Source organism: Mercenaria mercenaria, chromosome 13 (genome assembly GCF_021730395.1).
Source record: "Mercenaria mercenaria strain notata chromosome 13, MADL_Memer_1, whole genome shotgun sequence".
In the NCBI taxonomy this organism is placed as follows: Eukaryota; Metazoa; Mollusca; class Bivalvia; order Venerida; family Veneridae; genus Mercenaria; species Mercenaria mercenaria.
This window is the reverse complement of record NC_069373.1, coordinates 34,162,496-34,176,688: the sequence shown is the minus strand read 5'-3', so window position 1 is coordinate 34,176,688 and position 14,193 is coordinate 34,162,496. Positions and strand designations below refer to the sequence as shown.

The following is a 14,193-nucleotide window of genomic DNA, read 5'->3' as shown; positions in this document are numbered from 1 at the left end:
GATGACAAAATAATATTCCTTCATTTTTTGGTCTTACGGCCAAGAAATCTATTAATGCTTGCACTGCACAGACAGGCCCAGATTCTCTGGGTAGTTTTAACACAGTCGGTTTTCCCCTTTGGTTTGTTTTACTATGCCGAAGTTGAATTGTAAGATATTGGTTATCAATCACGAACAAATCTGATCGTTTAATTGGCCCATCAAATTGTCCCCTAAAGGAGACAACTAATTCGCTAACCCTGAACAATCCAAAGTATGCTAAAGTAAAGAGCGAAGTAAACAGTTTTGTTTCATACGCATTGAAGCATATTTCTCTTAGAACTCTGCAAATAGATGTCAAAATAGGCAGAGTTAGTGGGGCTCTGTTATCGTGTGTGATACGGTTCCTATGGCAACCCTCTAGTAATTTATTAACAATGAAAACCTGGGTTATCATAATATCCAGAAAGTTTGTGAAAATAATTTAGCCCAGCTATATACGTCGTGATTGTCTTGGGTGACAACCCTTTTTCGAAACAATAAGCCATAAATAAAGTGATTTGTTGTTCTGGTATAGGCCAACTGTCTGAAAGATTGTATAACCGCCTAAAATTTTCAAATGCCCGAAAGGCAGTATTATATGTTAGCCTCGAATTCATTGAAATCCCTGACAGAAGCAGCTGTCTAGCTCTAGATCGAAGATGTTCCATAGAAAAGTTGGTATCGAATGGGGGCTGACGTCTGCGTCTGGAGCTAATTCTCTGAACTTGTTCAACTGAAAGCGAGATAAAGCGTCGCAGATTTCATTGCTACAACCCGGGACATGAGAGGCTTTGATTAAAATATTCAAGTTAAAACATCTCAACGTTAATATCCTGACAATGCACATAACTCGTTCTGATTTAGAGGAGAATTTGTTAAGAATGTGAACCACAGCCATATTATCGCTGTTAAATCTTATTTTTTTATTCATCAGATCCTTTCCCCAAATGAATATAGCTACCAAAATCGGGAACAATTCCAGTACAGTTATATCTGACGTGATGCCGCACGTGTGCCACGTGTCCGGCCACTTCGCCGAACACCAATGGCCTTTGAAGTATATACCAAAGCCTAATCCCTTGCCACCCGCACTATCAGTGTATAACTCTATATCGGTGTTCGTGATCCAATAACGGTCATGAAAAACGGAGATACCGTTAAATTTGTTTAGAAAAACTAACCACATTGCCAAATCAAGCCGTATCTCTTTTTTAATTCGAATGCGATGAAAAGGCTTCGTGAGACCACAAACTGAGTTTATTAGTCGGCGTATAAAAGGCCTACCCACTACTATGGCTCTGCAACAAAAGTTTAATGACCCAATGAGAGACTGCATTTTCTTTACTGTTGTTTTATTTCGTGAAAGAATTTCTTCGATTTTTTGTATAACCTCCTGCATTTTTGCTATAGGAATTTTTACCGTCATATGGTTTGAATCTAGTTCTAGGCCTAAAAAGATCAAAACCTCTGTAGGGCCTTCAGTTTTGTCGAGCGCTAAAGGCACACCAAGTTCAGACATTGTACTTTTAAAAATTTCTAAAGCACGAGTACATGATTCAACAGATGTCTCCCCCTAGAAAGTCATCCAAATAGTGTATCAAGCTATCTGACTGTAGTTTTAATTTAACACAAAATTCAAGAAACCTAGCAAACCTTTCAAAAGTTATGCAGCTTATTGATGCCCCAAACGGGAGCGCTTTGTCAAAATAAAAATGCCCTTACAGAAGAAAAAGGCCTGCTGCGTACTCTTGCTGTGTACATACAGCGTATATGATGCGTACATGATGTGTACTGAAATCAAGGGCTTTAAATAGTACGCAGGATATACACCGCACATACACCGATAGTACGTTTGTAGTACACTTTTGACATGCAAATGAGCTCTGCCGCGTACTACTTGCTGCGTACATGCTGTGGACTACATAGTACACAGGATGTACGCTGGAGGAATTTAGTATGCGGGAAATAGTACGCAGCATGTACGCGGCACATACACTTTTCACATGCAAATGAGCCTGCGGTGTACTACCCCTGCGGCGTACATGCTGTGTACTCCTGCGGCGTACATTCTGTGTACTCCTGGCCCGAGTCCTGCGCCGTACATGCTGTGTACTCCTGCGGCGTACATTCTGTGTACTCCTGGCCCGAGTCCTGCGGCGTACATGCTGTGTACTCCTGCTGCATACATGCTGTGTACTCTTGTGGCGAAACTGCTGTGATAATGTAAATTCCTTACCCCACCAACTTTCTTATGCAAATGCTGATCATTTGGACAGAAAAAAAACAGAAGAAAGATAAGTGACATGCATCAATAAGTATTTACCCTTACCAAAATAATGTAGATTGATGTTATCAAATAAATTAGTATGCTTTTCTTCATCCACTTTTCAATGAAATAAATCAATTTTTGTAGCATGTAATTTGGTAAACATCTGAAGAAAATGGCGTAACTGCATCAAGGGGAAACAACTTTAATGCAACTAAATATAAGTGTTATAAATTTCGAAGTATCTGCGGTGTACATGCAGTGTACTATTTTCTTGTATAAGTCCCTCCTGCGTACATGCAGTGTACTCCTTAAATTTTCAGAGTCTGTGCTGCGTACTTGAAGTGTACTAGTGACCTCCTGCGTACATGCTGTGTACTCGTCGAAATAGTACGCGGCATGTACACGGCATGCGGTTTATGTAAAATGTACTCCTCTGGCGTACTACTGTGTTCGCGGCATATACACAGCAAATACGCAGCATGTACGCCACTGAGGCTTGCTTCTGTAAGGGTGACCATCATAGCAAAATCCCAGTAATTCAAAATCATCGGGGTGAATCGGTATTAAACGATATGCACTTTTAATGTCCGACTTGAAAAGTTTACAATTTCGTCCTAGATCTTGAACTAACTTAACTGCCTTGTCGAAGCTAGTGTATTGGACAGAGCATAAATCTGGGTCAATAAAGTCATTAATTGAGCCGCCAGGGGGATGTGACAAATGATGAATCATTCGGAATTCTCCCGGTGTTTTTTTGGGAACTAAGCCTATCGGTGAAACTATTAAATTAGGAAATGGGCGATGAACAAATGGACCAGCTATTCTTCCTGCTTCTAACTCTTTATTAATTTGAGATTTTATTATTTCCGGACTGAGTGTAACAGAACGCAAATTATTTGAATCTCGTGGTAAGCGAGGACCTGTGTACTGAATGGAAAATCCTTTCGTAAAACCGTCTAGTAAAAACTTAGATTCACTGGTTTCGTACAAGAGTGCATATTGTTTCAAGGCTTCCACTTTTACTGGTGATTTTGCCAAATTAGAAATATCAAAATTGGTGAGCTGTTGAACTGATGGGCTGTTTGTTGAGTTAAAGCTTACAGTTTTACTGTTTTCTTGGTTGACCTCGTTTAGGTCCTCTGAACGGTCGGCGAAAGCCCCTGCCACGAAAATTAAACTGAGGGCTTGTCATTTGACCTTGACCTGAAGAACCGGACTGGGAACAGGTGACCTCAGGATGTGGTGCAAAACATTTTGCGCATATATGAGGATATTTACAGTTTGACCAGAGACAACTACCTCTGTTAAAATCATGGCACGTGTACCTGAGAGGATTTATAACTGACTGATTCGCAGACTGATTATCCTTGACCTGTATACATCGCCACCAAAGTTCGTTATTTGTTTGTGACCATGGGGACGGACATATAGCCTGGTGAAGGCGAAATTGTTCGTCATAAATTCTCCACCCGTTGCCCCCTTGGCGCATTGCACAGTCCCGTATGTTAAACATATAGTGAAGTAACTCGTGAACTTTATCACTATGTGTCTGAAGGTAAATGGAAGCATAAATTATAAATGCATTGGTCCATTTTTCTATAGATGTAATTTTATCTTTGCACTCTTTTTGAGATGACTCAATGTGGCCATCCGCCGAGAGTTTGAAAACACTACCCTTACAAAATTCAGACAGTTCGATAGCCCCTTTTAAGAGTAAGGCCAGATTAACGTATTCTCCACGACAGATTTGTTGTTTTAACGATGATGGTACATGTGCAGTCAAATCATCATTTGATAAACGAACGGATGGAAAGTTATGATTAAAGGAGGCATTCTGACACGTTTCATTGATCTGACGGGGTGGCAGAGGTACATTTTTGTCGTGTCCATTGTCAAATCCTATATTAGAAGTACTATTTGACCTTGAACTAGTCTCATTACCGTTACAAGACATAAGACCTGAACTACGAAAAACCTGTTCAAAATCAATAAAATTAGACCCACCGGCATTTTCCTGTAACAGTATATTGCCTCCGTCATCTATATCTGATGGCTCTGCTGGACCACGTGGCGGTGTCCTTTCAGCGTGCTCAAGGTCATCGGCTCTTCGTTTCTGCCCGCGGGTGTTTGGATGGTTATTGCCTTGTTCCGCCTCATTCTGCTGGCCGCCTGCTTCATTCTGCTGGCCGTCGGCATTTCTGTTTGCCCTGGCTGGCCTTCCTGCCCTAGCCCTGCCGCCTCGCTGTCTAACACGCCCACGCGGCATTAGAATCCGAGATATATATATATATATATACGTAGCAAAAGAAAAGTTGTAAGTTAGATGTTCTTTACAGGTAGACTACGACGTAAGTGAGAAAGGCTGCACGTGTTTTTTGCTTTTATAAGCCGTTATTAAGATTGTTCTCGGCTCAGTAATTATGTGTAATTCGTATCAGTCAGAAAGACGGGAACCAGTTATAAGAAAAGACCGAGAGATAACCGTGTGACCATGGCAACGAGAATAACAAGTATTTCTTGAATAAATAAATCAAATTATTTTTAATTGAAAATAATTTATCTTATTTACGACTGTGAGAAGTTTCATTAAAATCTACCTTGTAGAAAAATTTTTGTTTGTGAAAATGTTATGAAAGTTGTGATTTTCCAATAGACTCCCATTTTTAGCTCACCTGAGCAATGCTCAGGTGAGTTATTGTGATAGCTCGATGTCCGTCGTCTGTCTGTCTGTCGTCTGTCAACATTTAGCTTGTGTATGTGATAGAGGCTGTATTTTTAACTGATCTTCATGAAATTTTGTCAGAATGATTACCTTGATGAAATCTAGGCCAAGTTTGAAAACGGGTCATCCGGGTTCAAAAACTAGGTCACTAGGTCAAATCAAAGAAAAACCTTGTGTATGCGATAGAGGCTATATTTTTCAATTGATCTTCATGAATTTTGGTCAGAATGATTACCTTGATGAAATCTAGGTTGAGTTTGAATATGGGTAATCTGGGTTCAAAAACTAGGTCCCTAGGTCAAATCAAAGAAAAACATTATGTATGCGATAAACAGTGTATTTTTCAATTGATCTTCATAGAATTTGGTCAGAATGATTGCCTTGATGAAATCTAGGTTGAATTTGAATGTGGGTCATCTGGGGTTAAAAAGTAGATCACTAGGTCAAATCAAAGAAAAACCTTGTGTATGCGATAGAGGCCGTATTTTTCAATTGATCCTCATGAAATTTGGTCTGAATGATTGCCTTGATGAAATCTAGGTCAAGTTTGAATATGGGTCATCTGGGATCAAAAACTAGGTCACTAGGTCATATCAGAGAAAATACTTGTTTAAACTCAAGAGACCACATTTTTGGTGCAATCCTTATGAAAATTGGCCAGGATATTAAATTTGTTTCCATGAAATCACTAGGTCAAAAACATGTTTACACTGTTACGGTGTGTTTCTCAGGTGAGCGACCTAGGGCCAATTTTTGCCCTCTTGTTAAATATTGTGGAGGTCCAAATTTTTCAGATGAGTCTAGCAAAAAATCAAGCACGCGACCCTATAATTTTTATTTGCCGAAAATTCTAAGTATATTATGAAGTTTTGAAAAACCAGGGTTTTATCAAACTACATTGTAAAAAAAATTTGGTCCGAACATGCAGAATTACCTTAACCAAAAGATTTGCCTGGTACAATTCAGTGTTGGTAAAGACAGATTTTACTGTTCACGTCTTTATTGAGAGATAGTTTACTCCTCAGTGGAGTTTTAACAGAGCCTGAGGTGATACTTTATTTCTTTTCATTTTGCTCTTAAATCCAGCTCGGGTATTTCTTTGTTTCAGGTCGTGGTGGTGATGGTGATGTAACAGCAGGTCAGGGAGGTGAAATCTATCACGAAGAAGCATATGACAACACAACAGTGACAACAGTAGTAGGGCTTGGTGGAGGACATGGTGGCTATGGTGGTGGTGCTGATTATGACAGCTACAATACAGGTAGTGAACCATAGCTTTTAAATACTCCAAAATAACTTAACCTCGACCTTATGTTGTGCATAAAATAGTTCCATGAAGTTAATAATTTTCTTAATACAGTCTTTTTATTGCTGTTCATTATTTTAGAGGCCAAATATTTCATGGTTATCTACAGTAATATTTATGTCTCCCCCAGGAGACATATTGTTTTTGCCCTGTCCGTCCGTCCTTCCGTACGTCACACTTCATTTCCGAGCAATAACTGGAGAACCATTTGACCTAGAACCTTCAAACTTCATAGGGTTGTAGGGCTGCTGGAGTAGACGACCCCTATTGTTTTTGGGGTCACTCCGTCAAAGGTCAAGGTCACAGGGGCCTGAACATTGAAAACCATTTCCGATCAATAACTAGAGAACCACTTGACCCAGAATGTTCAAACTTCATAGGATGATTGGTCATGAAGAGTAGATGACCCCTATTGATTTTGGGGTCACTCCGTCAAAGGTCAAGGTCACAGGGGCCTGAACATTGAAAACCATTTCCGATCAATAACTAGAGAACCACTTGACCCAGAATGTTGAATTTTCATAGGATGATTGGTCATGAAGAGTAGATGACCCCTATAGATTTTGGGGTCACTCCGTCAAAGGTCAAGGTCACTGGGGCCTGAACATTGAAAACCATTTCCAATCAATAACTAGAGAACCACCTGACCCAGAATGTTGAAACTTGACAGGATGATTGGTCATAAAGAGTAGACGACCCCTATTGTTTTTGGGATCACTCCGTCAAAGGTCAAGGTCACAGGGGCCTGAACATTGAAAACCATTTCTGATCAATAACTAGAGAACCACTTGACCCAGAATGTTGAAACTTCATAGGATGATTGTACATGCAAAGTAGATGACCCCTATCGATTTTGGGGTCACTCCATTAAAGGTCAAGGTCACAGGGGCCTGAATATTGAAAACCATTTCCGGTCAATAACTTGAGAACCACTTGACCCAGAATGTTGAAACTTGACAGGATGATTGGTCATAAAGAGTAGATGACCCCTAACGACTTTGGGGTCACTCTGTGAAAGGTCAAAGTCACAGGGGCCCGAACATTGAAAACCATTTCCGGTCAGTAACTTGAGAACCACTTGACCCAGAATGATGAAACTTCGTAGGATGATTGGTCATGCAGAGTAGATGAACCCTAACGATTTTAGGGTCACTCTGTTAAAGGTCAAGGCCACAGGGGCCTGAACATGGAAAACCATTTCCAATCAATAACTTGAGAACCTCTCGACCCAGAATGTTGAAACTTCATAGGATGATTGTTCATGCAGAGTAAATGACCCTTATTGTTTCTTGGGTCACTCTGTTAAAGGTCAAGGTCACAGGGGCCTGAACATTGATAACCAGTTCCGATCAATAACTTGAGAACCACTTGACCCAGAATGTTGAATTTTCATAGGATGATTGAACATGCAGAGTAGATGACCTCTATTGATTTTGGGGTCAGTCTAATAAAGGTCAAGGTCACAGTGGCCTGTTCATGTAAAATCATTTTTTGGAAATAACTTGAGAACCACTTGACCTACAATGTTGAAACTTAATAGGATGATTGGACATGCAGAGTAGTTGACCCCTATTTATTTTGAGGTCACTTGATCAAAGGTCAAGGTCACAGGAGCCCGAACAGTGACTTGAGAACCACTAGGCCACTAGTGTTGAAATTTAGCGGGATGACTGGACAGGCCAAGTAGATGATCCCTATTGCAGCCAACCATCAGTGTCTCTTTGACTTTCGCTCCTGACCCCTATTGACTTCATGCCTATAGGACTTTGCATTGGGGGAGACATGCGCATTTTTACAAAAGCATTTTCTAGTTCTGATTATATTTGAAAGAGATATAGTACTGTAATTATCTGTAGTGATTTATAAATGATAAATTGAAGATTACTTTTGCCACTTATTTTTCCAAAATGGAAATATTTAGGAGCAGTGGCTAATTATAATTTGAGAAATAAATCTTTTATCATAATTAAACCACAAATACAACAGTGAGATAATTATGCCTCCCACCACACAGTGGTGTGGGAGAAATATTGATTTACTCCTGTCTGTGTGTGTGTGTGTGTGTCTGTCACAAATCTTGTCCGCACTCTTAAGTCAAACATTTCTCATCCGATCTTCACCAAACTTGAACAAAATGTGTTTGCCAATCAGTCCTCGGCCAAGTTCGATAACTAGCCAAATCGGCCAAGGCACTTCAGAATTATGGCCCTTGAAACTTGTTTTTTATAATCAAAGCACTGAAAGTCTGATAAGGCAGTTGAGGTCTTGGTGCATGGTTGACTCATAAACTATTATTCAGATGATTAGGCAGTTGTGGGAGACATGAGCTTTTCTCAAAAGCAGCTCTAGTTTCAGATAATCTTCAGAGTAAAGGAATTTCTAAGAGGCCATATGTCTTAGAATTTCAGCTGTGGAAACATATTTATGTACAATAGATTTTTTCAGGAAACACCTATGACTATTGCCCATGTTTTTCATTACAATATTTTTTCTACTCTTGAAGGGAAGCCGTATGGAGACTACAGTATCCCACATCACACAGGATGTAAAGGAGGTGGTATAGCTGCAGGTAGCGGAGGAGGTCGGATAGATGTTGAAGTTTCTCGTGGGTTCCATCTTGATGGCAACATATTGACCCTTGGTGGATCAGCATCTGGTTCTGACAGTGGAGGTGGAAGTGCTGGAAGTGCATATATTGTAACTCAAAATTTTTCTGGACATGGGCTTATTGAGGCTACTGGTGGGGATGGATTTGGCCAAGGTTACGGTGGAGCAGGAGGAAGAATTGCTGTACATGTACAGTGGTTTAAAGAATATAGTGGAGATCTGAGAGCTTATGGTGGCTTTGCTGGAGAGGATGTGCCTGACACTGATGAAACCAGAAATGGTGCTGGCGGAACTGTCTATACAACAGACTCAAATTCTATAGGACTTGATAAGAAAGAAGTGCAAATTATAGATGGGGTTAAAACATATATAGATGGTTATACTTACCTTCTATTGGATAATGATAATAGAAACCCTGTTCTTGGAACAATGGTTATGAAGGATGATGGAAGCTCTGCATACACATTTGAATTTGATGAAGTAGAGGCAAATAATCATGCAGTTCTATGGATTGGAGGTGAAAATTCTGTGCTAGTTGCTCACTTATTTAATGGAGACAGAACAGGTCTTATGCATCTAATGGAAACCCAAACAGTTCATTCAGAATATGTTCCATCAACAAGTGGATATACAGTTGCCCCAGTTAGTTATAAAATTGAATATGGTGCTGAAATCATTATGCCATCAACTGTAATTATCCTTGGGTCAAGGACAGAATTTAGTGGTCTTTTAACCATGGTACAGAATCTTACTGTGGCTGAAGGAGCAAGTTGCCTATTCACTTCAACAGCACAGACTGCTGTCATTGAAGCTGGAAACTATGTTCATTTGACAAAAGAAGGTAACATCAGTTTAAGTCATTATACTATACAGAGAGGCTCAGAGGGAATATTCCATGAAAAGGAAGGTTCAAATCTTAATTTAGACCTTACAAAGTTGAGCATAAAATATGAAGGACTCATGTGGATGAACAAAGGAACAATTGCATCAAGTAATGCAGTCGTGGAAAGTCTGGGTGTGCTTAATGTTGACTACATGGGACATGGTGGTGAATCTGGACCAGGAGCTGGTGAATCAAATGTCTCATATGGTTATGGTGGTGCACATGGAGGGCATGGGGGTGCCCCTGAACCAGAAAGAGGAGGTACACCATATGACTCTGTATACAAACCAACGCATCCAGGAAGTGGTGGAGGTCATGGGAATGGCACTGGTGGAAGAGGTGGTGGTTATTTGCATTGGAAGGTTGGGGAAACACTTTGGATAGATGGAGAAGTCACTCTTGAAGGAGAGGCAGGACAAAGTGGGAATGCAGGTGGAGGAAGTGGTGGGGGACTGTTTATAGAAACGACAAATTTTACAGGATTTGGTCATATTGATTGTCATGGAGGTGCAGGGATAGGTAATGGTGGTGGTGGCTCTGGTGGAAGAATGGCTGTACACATCAACTTTTCAAATCGTTACATCGGTCGCTTGAATGTCATAGGAGGACTCGGATCAGGAAGTTTGCCTTCAGGAGCAGCCGGAACTGTTTACCTACAAGAAAATGAAAGAGGACCACAATATGCAGATATTAAATATGATAGTTTGACAGGGGAAGAAATTGTGACAGCCACTCACAGAAGACTGGAGGTAAACAATGATGACATAGACAAGGATCTCTACATTAACCACAAAGAACCCTGGCTGTATACAACTTTGTTTGAAGAAGAACAGCAAGAGTATGAATTTGATGAAGCAATGTTGGAAGGTCATGCAAATCTCTGGATTGAGTATCCAACAGGAACTGAGGATGGAACAGGCTTGGCTGTAGAAGTGAAAATTCATCTCTTCCATGGAGATAGAACTGGTGTTATTAGAGTAAGGGATAGACAGAAGCTCTATGTTGAAGTTGTTGAGTCTGTATCTAATGAAACAATTGCCCCATGCAGCTTTAGAGTAGACAATGGATCAGAGGTACTCGTGCCAACAACAACAAATTTGCTTGGTTCAAGAACTGTTCTAGCTGGTTTAATTACAGGTGTAGAAGTTATGATGGTGAGAGGAGGTTCAGCTCTCTTCATGTCTACAAGTCAGACTGCACGGATTGAAAACAGAGAATACGTAATGGTTACAGAACCGGGAAATTTTACATTTGCTATTCTGAGAATAATGGCTGGAGCAGTAGCTGAATTTAGAGATATCACAGGAGTTTGTGTAATTAGTGTGTCAGAAATGTATGTGAAATACCAAGCGCTCTTACTGATGAACTTTGTGCAGATAGATTCTTCTTATGCCCATATAGAAAGTCAGGGTGAACTGAATATGGATGGAGTTGGTAATGGTCCAGAAAAAGGCCCTGGTGCAGGTTATACTTTGCCAGATGGCACAGGATTGGGAGCAGGACATGGAGGATTTGGAGGGGGACCAAAACCAAATTATGGTGGAATACCATACAACTCGATCTATGAACCACTCCAGGCTGGAAGTGGTGGTGGAAATGCAGATGGGGATTATCACGGTGGATCTGGCGGTGGATATTTGGAATGGAATGTTGCTGACTTAATTGAAGTTAATGGCATTCTAACTCTTGCTGGAACTAATGGCACTGGTGGAAATGCTGGTGGTGGAAGTGGAGGTAGTATTTTAATGTACACTACAAACATTACTGGACATGGAATCATGGCAGTCAATGGTGGAACTGGGAGTGGAGATGGATTTGGAGGCTCAGGAGGAAGAATTGCCATCAATTGTAGGTTTAGGTACTCCTATGGTGGAGAATATCACAACTATGGTGGAGATGGGACTGGAGATAACATTGGAGAGCATGCAGGTGCTTCGGGTACAACATTTCTTGAAGAGAATCTTAGAGAGCTTGAGTACCGTGAGAAAAAATATGATCCTGTGCACAATACTACATTTCTTGACGTAGATCACCACTACATACATTCAGATAACAGATTGAAATACAGCCCTGCCCCAACAGTAATCCAAGACCCTCCGAGAGAACTGTATGAGTTCGATGAAATGGAGATCACAGGCTCTACTTATACCTGGATCTACCATCCTTATAATGTATCCAAAGTAGAACTGATAGCTCATAAGTTCATAGGAGATAAAACAGGTACACTTCATATCAGGGAAAACCAGCAAGTCTGGGTAGAATATGTAAAATCTGTTTCAAATAAAACTGAAGCACCAGTCAGCTACATCATTGATGATGGTGCTGAGGTAGTGTTTCCATCAGAAGTACACATTCATGGAACAAGCAGTACATTTGCTGGTCAGGTAACTGGCGTGGATAATCTTTACATCGAAGGTGGAGCTGTCGCCCAATTTATGGGCACTGGAAATACAGCTAGTCTTGTCAATGGTGACTACTTCAGAGTAACAAATCCTGGGCATTTTGCTTGGGATCAGCTTCACATAAAGAGGAATGGAGAGGCAGGATTCTTAGATATTGGTAAAGATGAACTTCTTCTAATAGAGACTAGTGAAATTAAGGTAAAATATCAAGGTAACCTGTACATGAACAGAGCAAGGATAAACAGCACCTATTCCTGGATTGAGAGTGAAGGGATTTTCCATCTCAATGGTCGTGGATATGAAGCAGAAAGGGGTCCAGGAGCTGGTTTCACTGACGCAAATGGTATAGGATATGGTGCAGCGCATGGGGGATATGGTGGTGGATCTGATCCTACAGAAGCTTCCGAGCCATATGGTAGCATCTTTTCTCCATTAGATTTTGGCAGTGGAGGTGGTAACGGTGCTGGTGATGGTGGTAGCGGAGGGGGAGTGCTTCACTGGATTACAAGTCATTACTTTGAACTTCAAGGCACACTGGCATTGCAGGGAACAAATGGGCAAGGAATAAATGCTGCTGGTGGCAGTGGTGGTTCTGTGCTCATTGAGTCAATGAATTTCACAGGACATGGCATAATTGACACGGCAGGTGGAAATGGAACAGGAACCGGAGCTGGTGGGGCTGGTGGCAGGGCAGCTATTCACTGTGAGGTAAACAAAATTTTAATTGAGATATCATTATACAATCATATATTTAATAGAACATCAATTAAAACTTAGTATCTCATTCATTTCTCTCAGAATTCCTGTTATCGGGAAAAAATGTTCAAGTTTCATCAAATTCTGCTTTAGTCTGCATATGTTAAATTCAACATACTGCTACATGGGCTGTGTTGAAATAACTACATACCCCTCTGATCATGCATTGCAAACATGAAATAAATAAAAACTATGAAAAACATGTGTTTTAAATTCCTTAGTACTTTCAAAATGTTTAATAAATGTAAATATCATGCTTATATATAAGTGAATACGAGTTACAGAAACAACTTTAAAGAACAACACTTGTACTACTTATCATTTTCAAGTCCTGTTCTGATCATCACAAGGCTAAACCCTTGATCCTTTGGAATTCAAGATACCTTGTTTCAACATAATAATTGATATACATAATAGGCTTGTCTGTGAATATCTGCTTTTAGATTAGATGTTTTATTATTATATATAAATATAGGATGATAGTGAGCATTCGGTGCTTTATATCTGTATATACCTTTGTTAAGGCTATATATGAGCCGTGCCATGAGAAAACCAACATAGTGGCTTTGCGACCAGCATGGATCCAGACCAGACTGCGCGGATGCGCAGGCTGGTCTGGATCCATGCTGGTCGCATACCCACTATGTTGGTTTTCCCATGGCACGGCTCATATAAAGCTTGTTGAATTGATACAGAATCACTTGGTTTTGTATTATTTTCTTGTATACCTGACAGGAAATTACAGTGTTTTCACAGGCGTTAACAAAACTCACCTTGCACCATAAATTCATAAGCAACTTTAAAAAGGGAGTGCTGAAAAAGCCATTTGCTATATTTTATTTTTTCCATTATTTTTACTATATGGTATGTAAGAAAAAGTATCATTGTTGACGAGGATAAGCTAGCGGGTAACGGTTTTGGTGGTAACTTGGCAGCACCGTATTATGCCTGAACAGTTAACCTCTCAAGTTGGATATACCCATTGGCTTACAAGCAGTAATACTCTACTCTAATACTATCCAACAGTCTGCAGAACTAATACAGGTTTGTCCGTTGTGTGCCCATGGATACTTATGTGGCTTAGAAAACAATAAAAAAAAAAACCTGTTAATATATTAATACCATTGTTCTTAGGCAAATAGTTTCTCTTGCATGACTAAAAGGACAGGTAGGTTCGTCAATATCAACTTGTTTAGACATCTAGAAGTCCATTGTCCATCTGGAAAA

The 14,193-nt window shown here is 40.2% G+C and overlaps 1 protein-coding gene across 1 annotated transcript in view; it reads left to right on the top strand.

The window, feature by feature from the left end:
- LOC123528909 (uncharacterized) overlaps positions 1-14,193 on the top strand; it is a 213,751-nt gene that overhangs the window by 57,452 nt on the left and 142,106 nt on the right. The window contains exons 20-21 of the mRNA XM_053521503.1: positions 6,121-6,273; positions 8,822-12,918. Of these exons, the coding sequence (XP_053377478.1) occupies positions 6,121-6,273; positions 8,822-12,918 (4,250 nt within the window). The remainder of the gene's footprint in view (positions 1-6,120; positions 6,274-8,821; positions 12,919-14,193) is intronic.